This window comes from Branchiostoma lanceolatum, chromosome 11 (genome assembly GCF_035083965.1).
Source record: "Branchiostoma lanceolatum isolate klBraLanc5 chromosome 11, klBraLanc5.hap2, whole genome shotgun sequence".
NCBI lineage: Eukaryota > Metazoa > Chordata > Leptocardii > Amphioxiformes > Branchiostomatidae > Branchiostoma > Branchiostoma lanceolatum.
The window spans coordinates 5,906,369-5,917,066 of NC_089732.1; the positions used below are offsets into that span (position 1 = coordinate 5,906,369).

The following is a 10,698-nucleotide window of genomic DNA, read 5'->3' on the forward strand; positions in this document are numbered from 1 at the left end:
CTCTAGATTTAACTACCCGCAGCACAATTCCAGCGTTAATGTAGATATCAAAGCTGGCATCCAAGACCGGCTAAAAAATTTGCCGGGTCAGAGAAAAATTAGAGGAAGTTGAATCTACAGGTTACAGTCAACCTTTGACCCCTAGGTCACCCAGGTCACTTTGCCTGATTCTCCTAAAATGTTTAACTTCGCAACCAGAACTGGTTGAACTTATAAATTGCGACACATTGCAACAGAGTAGACCTTGAGTGAGGTTTCTAGCACACATCGTCCCCAATTCTATTATTCATATATCTTTCAAGGAAAAAAGGCTCTCTGCGCTGGATAGAAAATCTAATTTTCCCGTTGAACAAAACCCCCTCTCAGAAGCACCAACTCCTCAAAATGAGTCATTTCGTCAGCCACATCTTGCAATAATTTCGTAACCTTCGAACGGCTGACAGACAAATACATTGACATTTATTTTAACCCTCTAGTGACCAATCTCTCACCATCGACGCCGCAGGCTATTATGCCTATAATATGAAAGGGATTTCAATTACGTGCTCGTGGCAATCAATAGACTAGTTGGCAAGTCTCCCGTCCTTCTAATGGATTTATGACATTTTCAATAGATAGTCACAAATGCCAGATATAGGAAACCGTTATCCCAACTTGGCTTGAGTGTGGGATTAGTATAAGCTAGAGTGAACATCTAACCTTTACAAAAGATTCAAGAAAAGATTGCTGTCAGTTTCACAAGTGGTATCACGAATATGGTAAGATTAAGGAAAGATTGAGAAGAATTATGTTATTTGTTCTACAACTTCTGTCATATGTTTGTTTGATTTTCACCATTCTAATTTTGTCTTCAATTTCAGTCAAAATGGACACATTGCCAAGTGAATTAACTTTCTCCCTGCTGCCTAACTCTGTAACCAATAGGGAATTAGGTGCCGAATGTCTACGTCAGAGGGCTAAAGGTTAACAACTGTGTTTAGCACTTGTTTCGGGGACATGGTCTGACCAGACCTAGACCCCTGGACCTTCTGGAGCTGGATCGGCTGACCGATCAGATTTCATGAACTGATTTACACAAGTCCCAACACGCACGGCGGTGCAGTTGACACGCACCGATGCCCATTTGTCATTGCCAGAGACAGACGCCATAAAATGCTTTTGATTTAACAACGTTTCATTTGGATCTGCTTGGTGCATATGTGATAAAAAGAGGGAAACGGGTCAGGTTTAGTGAATCACCAATATCGGCGCCGGGCACAATTGTTAAAGCCCTAGGTCAACTCTCGTAATGGCGTAAAGAGAATATCTTTCACTGCAAATAATGTTCACATATTGTTTCTAGATTTTATACAGATATAGGTTTCTGAGAACTACCGTCACCAAGTACGCCAAATAGGTTTCAAAGACGTCTGGAGATACAGATTTGGTTTGGTGAAACACTCGATGTCGATGTAACATAACCACCTGCCTCCGAAGCTCGTGTGTTACGCAGAAGGGCAGTTGTATTGTATACCGATTATGCAATACATAGATAGGTGTACTGGTGTCTTTTCTTACGGCGTATCACGTATGGTACATGTATAATATCCTGGAAACTAGGCTTAACATATTATAAGCTCCTGCTTGTTGGACTGTCCCTTTGGTTCCAGAGGGATTGCCCTCTTTTTTGCATGACGAGGTAAAGTCGATAGAATTCGATCTGTTTTCTAGGATCCTTTATTGACCATACATGTAGATATACACACCTCTGTGTCAAGTCATACTTGCTGAAATTGGAAGAATAGATTTCTCGAGTCGCTTCATTGATCAGACGTTCATGTATGAATACACTTCGATCAACGATTCACTGGCACATTCTAAAAACTCTACACACTTTACGTACCGTCAAAAATGGTTAAGAAATGATTGATTCGATTAAAAACGTAAAGACTTGTTCTAATAGATAAGCATTTATTTCTTCAGTTTATATCTGGGTGCTGTGTGTTCTATGATCTTTGGGCCTGATGACAGAATATGTTAAAAATAGCAAAAAGTATGCAAAAAAAATCAACGAAATCTAAAAAGAAATGGTAGCATATACAAAAGAAATTTAGAAAATCGTTCATTGTGTGTGACTATCTTGTGGGAAAGATATTTCACCCAAATGATAAGAGTTCAGTCAAGACAGCTATTCACCCCCCCCCCCCCACCACCACACACACACCTTTTCTTAAACACTACCATTAGGGCAATAGCAGTCGCTGCCTCAGGAGCGTCATATATGACGTACACAGGGCCAATCTATGACTGTTAAATCGAGACATGGTGCATCTGGCTCATAATTCTAGCGGGGCGGTACGGCAGGAATCGATCCCTCACCCCCGCGTGGTAATACCATTCTGTCAGGCTCTGATAGACCTAACCCTCACAATTTACACTCCATATACCTGGGGCGTCCAGAAATAGAGAGAATTGGCGACGATATCTCTGATTGAGCGGATAAAAGCCATATAAGTGTGTAAATCGTTGTCAATGTATAAACCCCACAGGGAAAGTATAACCTTCATGAACAAGGACATCGCACATGAGCTGATGGACAAACTCAATGACTCGTGTCCCGTCACGCAGGAGAAGAAATAGAGCAGAAAGAACTGCGAAGCACTATAAATGCAGTGCTATCCCGTTCGTTCTTTGGCATTGAAACCCTGATTGGGATAATGACGAAGGCTGCATTTTTTCCGAATAGATAACAAATCTTTCATCTATTTTTTCATAATTAGTATAGAAGCCATATATGCAAATTACAGGACAATTACCCATTATTTCATCTATAGTGTCTGGTTGCATAGACCAATGTCTGTGTATCACCTGTCAATGAGTGGAGAGTGTCATAAAACGAGCATCTTCCCGTACTGGTGCGATGATGAAGTGGTATCGGATGCAATTTCAAGAATTTTGGAACACCCCCCACTGTAGCCGGCGATGCTGCCAGCACTTCTGAATAATATTCTGCTTGATACTTCTTGAAGTTACAGTCCTTCTCACGTCATATAATGGTTAGGTGGCGGCGCCCATCTCCACTTCTATAGCTCTTGGGCCTCACCGCTGTGCAATCACTGCAACAGTGGCTAGACTTTTGACACTAGTGATGATATTGGTATTACATTCTAACTAGCTCCAGTATTATATTTCTTATTCCTTATCCCTATCAGATCTGTGTGAATTCTAACTAACAACCTACTCTCCCCTCTTTAGTTCCCCCTCAGGTTGAGTTTAGTGAGCCGAGCCCCCTCCACGCCATGCAGAACACCCTGGTCACACTGAACTGCACGGTGAGACACTCCAGCGTCTTGCTACAGGACGTCCAATGGAAAAGAGACGGCTTACAACTCTGGGAACGACGAACGGCCAATCAACAACACCACGGTAACGGCCAATGGATGGACGTCATGACCTACACAGAAAGTGATGACGTTCTGACGTCTGTGCTGACGTTTCAAGCGGTGAAGAGGGAAGACAGTGGGAACTACACCTGCCATGCGCACCACAGAGGCGGAATTGTAGTCGCCAGTTTATTTCTTGAAGTGTTCTGTGAGTATTTATTTGTTACTCTGCTGTTGGTCTATTAAACAGTCGCAGACCTCAGGAAATTTTATCTTTTACGAGTTTTTCATTTTTTATCTTAAGAGAAATGTGTCTAAGTTCCGACGTTCATGTAATTATAACCTTTCCACATGAGCAACTTGTTTGAAATATGGATTTTCCCGTAATTGTGTAGTAGACTTAATGAACAATAAAACGCATCATACAAATGACAAAATGAAACAAAGGTGATGATCAATGTAATGTTTGATAACAAATATAGCCATAAAAGTCCTCAAACACCATAAACGTTACTGATAATGTAATGGAAATATGGAAATTGGATGAATTGTGACGTATATATATATATATAGCCGATACTAAAAATAACTTATTAACTTGATATATCTAAATGGCACTGAACGTATTTCACGTTTGATGACTCTGGCATTACGCAGTTCAATTTGACGACGCAGTTGTTTAGGGCCACCATAGGTTGTCCTCAGGATATACCGTATGATGTATTTGAAAAGTATGAATGGGAAGCGGGACTGCAGATAAAAATGGACCATGCAAAACTTTATATCATTAAAAGGATTTAGCTTAACATTAAAGCCAACGAATAAGAGTGCAAAAGCGATGTACGTGTTAAACCGAAGAGTGACTATACCAGGCCGGTATACAGATTAAAATAAAGATCTACATGTACATCTAGACTCACCAGCTTTTCGACCAGTCCTTTCGATATGGACAACTTAGCACCCGATTGCCCAAAGGACGCGCCAAAAATGTGATCAGTCCGGTCTTTAATATTGTGGTGGAATTAAAGTTATTCCATTTCCATAATTATATGTACAGACGCAGATGACCAATCAATCAAGTGCTGACTTGTGGCTGCTGTAGACAAAATTCTGTCTCCGGAATGTTCTTTTTTAGACTAAGGACCTCCAGTTAGCTCTGCAGCTAGTGGCCCCTAGGTCTCTAAGTGTCTTTAAGACATAGTCCTCCCAAATTCGTCTGGGACGTCCACAAGTGCGCTTCCAGAGAGTATTTCATGTTAATTCCATTCCGCAGTGGAATGCCCTGCCTGGCACGGTTGTGACGGTTCCCACCGTAGAGTCATTCCGTGCGAGGCTGAAGGCCTGTCCGACCTAGCCCGGGATCTCAACACTCCCCTACGTTGCCCCCGATGGGGCTATATGGGAGTAACGATGATGATGATGAATTTTGAGGATTCAAATTGATCGGGATGTCAGTATAAAATTGGCATATTATTGCCATTGATTACGTCACAGGAAAGTTTTCTTCCAACTAGTCTGCACCACGTACTAACAGCTAAAAGTTAACTTATTTCCGTAGCGATACAGCCCGCCGGTTATGAGTAATAACATAAATAAGTTATCATTGTACCTGGCATTCACTTTAACTTTACATTAACCCTTAAGGCTGCGGGACGGTAATAAAAGTGTCATCGTTACGGCGTCTAATACTAATAAACACGGCTGGAGCCGCCAGGTCACGGAAAGTGTCAAAATTAAGTTAGCGAGGAGTAAATGGGTTGGAGCAGGCGCGATGGGTGGGCGCCGTTAGGGTAATGAGACGTTCTGTCATCACTGCGCGGATTGGGCGTCAGTAAGGCTGCCGGCACTAATATTCAAGCAGATGTAGTAGGAGGCGAAGAGTGGAAATGATGCACTACTAGAAATATGTACTGAATGTTGCATGCAAACAGACTGAACCGGATCCCTACATCTGCTTGGAAAACTAACTTCACTTTTTAACGTAGTATAAAGTATCGTGTTTTATCTAAAAAAAGAAGAAATGACTTACGCCAAATGACACTACTTTACAATACTGGAAAACAATCATTTTCTATGAGCTGAGGGGGCAAACGTGAATACACTTATTTGACGAATGTTGTAGTTTCAAAACAAAGTAAAATATATAATGTTGCCTGGTTATACTTTTGTTGGTTACTTTTTTTAATGCAACTGAGTAAACAGTTGATGTTACTTCCCGGACCCGAAGGATTTTGTCTGGCTATATTTAGAATCCCCGTCCATACCTCCCAATCAGTGCCCGACCTGATAACCTCATCAGGTAAGCTAATCCTATAACGGAATCCATCATACCTGCCTAATTTATCTTTCAGGGATTCTGTCAGATCCTCCATCACACAAGGAGGTTAATGCCCCCAAATAACCTGAAATAATCTAAAAGTCGGCCGCCGGAACCCACTAGGGTATAAAACGGATCGTCGCTTTGGGAGGTCGACGGTGTTTCCCGTTATATTCGGCGTACCTGTAGAATAAGGTACAGGAGAGTCACTCTCAACATGATGATGAGATTTCTTGTAGTTCATTTTTTTATAGATAAAACCCAAGAGATGTATTGCTTAGTTTTGATTCTTCGTGTTCAAAAACTTGTCTTTCGTCATTTATGATTACCGTACCGTAACCGTAAGAAATATCAGCTTGAATATAGATACATGGGTTAGGGTAGATACATGATGCACAAGGCCGTAAGAACCAACACGTACATTGGCATAACGTAGATAGAAAAAAAGTTTTATCAGACTGATGTTTTTTTATTTTTATGCAAGGTCTGTTTTGTAGGGGTTGCGTCCTTGTTTTTTTAAAGATGAATGATTCTTACCATGTTTTCAAATTTGTAACAGGCAGCTTCAATTATCGGCGATAAGATTAGCTTTAAGATTGATGCATGCACGTAGAGATAGATAGAACGTGAATCCATTCCAAAGTCAATTAACTAACCAACTGTGTCTAGATCGTCGCGTGGTACATCTTTAGGATAAGGCTTTATCAATATTAATGTGCATCGGGATACATTCAGTTCTAGATGTCCAATTATTGTGCGTTGAGATATTTACAGACCGTCATGATCTTTCCAACATATTATTGAGTCTTATAACCACGGATATTACAGACGTTATGTACAGAAGTAATGCTTTTCGTCTTGTGCAGTTTTGAAACTGCTAGATATCTTGAATACCAGTCCTTGTACCTAAAGATATAGGAAGTTGTCATGATCTTCCCAACATATTGTTGAGACTAACTCTTATAACCACGGACATTACAGAAGTAATGTACAGAAGTAATTCTTTTGTCTTACGTAGTTTCGAAACTGCTAGATATCTTGAATATACCACTTGTTGTACCGTTTAAGATATCCGACGTTGTCATGATCTTCCCAACATATTATTGAGACTAATTCTTATAGCCATTACAGAAATAATGTATAGAGGTAATACTTTTCGTCTTACGTAGTTTGAAACTGTAGATTGTTGGATGCGTCTCAAACTTTGTCTATTGGTGCACCATGAATCGAATGTTCTCCACTCATTACTGGGGATTAAGCCGGTTGCCATATTAGACTGACGGCAATTACCAGCCCAAATTGCCTCACAGTCGATAAAGACCGTGCAACGATTCCGACTTCTTATGCATCCGCCGCCCCGCTTTATCATCTCCGGCGCAAATCCCCCGCCATTTAGACAACAAAGCTCGCCTGCTGAAATCAGGATGACGACCCCGCTCCCTGCTTTGATTGTAATCTCTCAAAGGAAGAGAGGAGAAGGACTAATCGTCTCTTTAGGACACATGGGTCGTGCGTTAATGGAGATGGAATCACAGCAGCATGCAAAGGGGAGTCCGTCTTAGGGGATTGATAACGTCTATGGAGACAACATCTATAATATAAATTGAAGATGGCTACCTTCAAAAGATACAATAGACCGGCATAACATTTCCCCGGGAAGCGATGGAGTTAAAAACCGTGCATTATGTCATTAGGGAAACGTTGAGTGTTATTGACAGCTATCTTCCGGCCCATTGGCTTCATATAAAGCTATTTGATGATGGAGGGGCAATCTGTTGTAAATGTTCATCGTTGTTAACGAGAGGACGTTTTGGGAAATACAAGCACACAGGTGTGTGTATTTTACAGCCACTATACTTTATCTATCAGACTTTTGACGGTCTTGTATTTTTACATTTTACCGCTGGTGATCATGAGTAGTTATGACCGGTAACCTAGAGATCCTATAAGATCACATATTATACCCGCGTTCAATCATGATCATCTGCTAGGAGTCGTCCATAAGTCCAAATCTTACTCTTGTCACAAATGGAAGGATAATAAGGATATCTATGACTCTACTGGGCCATCGATCTATACGTTCACTACATGGAAAACCCACTAGTAGTAGGTTAATTGGCCTATCTCATATTTTCTCGGCTGAACAAGATCACTAGTGCACTGTAACTTCGATAATGTGACACCCGTTGGCTATTTGGAACAGCATAACTTGAGAAGCTGTTGCAGGATACTTATCATATTCTGTATGCAGGTAGATACCTCCTAGGGGATTTTTATGGTACTGCAGCAAAAAAATCATCGGTTTTGAAATCTACGTTAGAGTTTTGTCATTGCATTAGAACTTGATTACTAACTTTCTATATCTCAATAAGGCCGCATTCTGGATTCTCTGGAATCTACCTTCATGATGAATTATGATGTTGACAATATCCACCAGCAGAAATAGCCATGCCACTTAATCATGTCTATAACAGGGGATTCCTCCGTGTTCTCTCAGGATGTATCTTAATGCTGACAAAGTCTTATCTACGTTCTTGTGCATTTTCTCAGATTCTGCCAAGATCATCAACATCTCGGAGTCGCCGCAGCTGGTCCTGGAGAACGCGAATGTGACGTTAGACTGCTTGGCGGAAGGCAACCCTCCCCCAATTCTCTCCTGGCACAAAGATGGCGACTACTCCTCCCTCAAATCCACCTTCTCAGACGCCTCGTCGCACAGGGAGCGGGTCGGGCGGCTGAACCTGACCCTGCTGAGGTTCGGTGAGAAGCACAGCGGGGTGTACACGTGCGAGGCGACTAACGGCGTGCCGAGTGGGATGAAAGACAACAAGAGCGTGCTGGTCGCCATGATGCAGGTCAAGGCGATCACGGCCCCCGGACCGGAAACGGAACCTGACGACACAATAGTTGGTATGGTCAAAGGTTCCTATTATAGAATCAAAATGACAAACAATTCAAACTGTTTTTTGCCATATCTTTACATTATGAGTTACCTTAACGCATGACCTAGCGATATTCACATCGTGTGCAAATCGTAAGTTGTTGTGTGGTACGAACGAGTTGAAAACCTGGGATGTGTTTACAAATCAGCTTGTTTTGGTCCGGAGTGCCGAACTTAGATTTTGTTCATTAGAATGTTTCCAGTTTTGGCGGCAAGAAAAGCTGCCTTTAAAATTTGATGTAACGTTATGTCTTGAACATGTTAGAACATGATTATGTGAAATACGAGTAATCCTTGATGTTCTTTGTGCAGGAATAATTTGTCTTAAATGCCTTATAGCTGGTAGTTTGTGATGCATGGGCAACGCTTAAATCATTCTCTTTGTTACACCTACAGTTGACAGAGACCGCTCCACACCAAACGACGTGTACCAACAGGGTGAAGAAATAGACAATGACTTCTACAGCACCTTGGTGACTGTTGGGATCGTCACAGTGACAGCTCTTTCTCTGCTCTTACTGCTTGCTGTGGGGTTTCTCTTATGTCGAAGGAAGAAAGCTACCGGGACCAAAATCCTGAAGACAAACATCAGACGAGACGTCGTCAGACACAGACATTTGGAGCAAAGCAGAGAAGTCGAGGTTTATCGGTGACCGCTTTCGTACAGTGGTGGCAATACGTTCTCAACAATAAGCCACCTCGCAGTGTGATGCACTGGGGTCTAAGCTCAAAGTTTAAGGCCTTTGAACTTGGACATTAGACCAAAATGCACTACGCTGTACATGCGCACTTGAAACTGTGAAATGGCTTATACGGTTGGACCAAATCCCGAGTGAACGATCGAAACAACATCCACAGTCAAGAGGTGTATTTTCTCTTTCGTGGAGAGGAGAAGAACTCAACAAGACAAAGATACGACGACATACGACTTATTACGAATAGTCGTTACGAAACCGGACACTCGAGAGCATCGTCCTTTATTTTTCGCGCACTTTTTTCGAAGTGTCTTTGATAAAAAGAAACTCTGTGAGCAAGGGTTGCACTTGTGCCTTGTTAGTTGCGGTGTCTTGCTATATCACTCTCAGTCAACTTGCAATCTACAATGTACCCCCTCTGTTTATTTGAGGGTGTGGACTACTTTCTAGCTTTGTTGTTCTTAAAGTTGTAGTCATTGTCGATTGCAAGGGGAAAAGACTTGTCAATGCTGGCATCTTGTGGTGGCGTTGGTATTTCAATGCTGTGTTTGTGAAGATGCGTTTGGATGCATTCCTTGTTCGTCAAATATTGTGCTTCGTTGGTGGTCTGTTCCATATCCGTCTAATTAGTGACCGTTGGCGATTTTGATGACACTTGATGGAAGCTAATAAATATTAATTATGATATATATGCGACAATAGTATCTTTCTTTCAGTTTTGTACTTGGGAACTGCATAACACTTGTTGACATAAAAGACAGGTCTTTTTCGGTAAGAAAACATGGACATGGAAAGCACAGCAAACCGCACTACACTAAATAATTTCTTATATCTTTCTATGATACTATTTTTCTCATAACTGTCCAGGGTTACAATCATGTCCTTGTGCAATTACTTATCACTCAGCTTTCATTATCTCTGAGTTATCTCTGAATTACATTTGAGTTATCCTGGTTTATCACTGAATTATCTTTGAGTTATCTTTAAGTTGTCTCTGAATTATCTCTGAGTCATTTCTGAGTTATCCATGTGATATCTCTGAATTATATGTGAGTTATTTCTGAATTGTGTCTGAATCAGCTCTGAGTTTTATGATATCTCTGGGTCATGTCGAATGCTTTATAACACAAAACAGGACGGAGAACTAGACAATAAGGTCGTTCGCGATTCTGAGTGCGCATGAACAAGGTCAAAGGTGTAGGCCGCTGGCTTGTCTCTATTTCGATAGCTATGTCTAGACGTGTTTTGTTTATGTCTCCGGGCCTTCACCTTTGACATATTACCCACAATACATGTCGCTGCGCATGCGTTCTCGGAATCGTGCGCGACCTTGTAGTCGGAATCGTGCACGACCTTGTAGTCGAAAAGAAGGCTGCATACTCA

At 41.5% G+C, this 10,698-nt stretch overlaps 1 protein-coding gene across 2 annotated transcripts in view; it reads left to right on the forward strand.

The window, feature by feature from the left end:
* The window catches only part of LOC136445250 (roundabout homolog 1-like), a 46,667-nt gene extending 36,663 nt beyond the window's left edge, over positions 1–10,004 (forward strand). For both annotated transcript variants that reach the window (XM_066443151.1, XM_066443152.1), the window contains exons 3-5: positions 3,235–3,570; positions 8,230–8,589; positions 9,017–10,004. In XM_066443151.1, the coding sequence (XP_066299248.1) occupies positions 3,235–3,570; positions 8,230–8,589; positions 9,017–9,273 (953 nt within the window). In that variant the 3' untranslated portion in view covers positions 9,274–10,004. The remainder of the gene's footprint in view (positions 1–3,234; positions 3,571–8,229; positions 8,590–9,016) is intronic.
* The last annotated feature ends 694 nt before the right edge of the window (positions 10,005–10,698 follow it).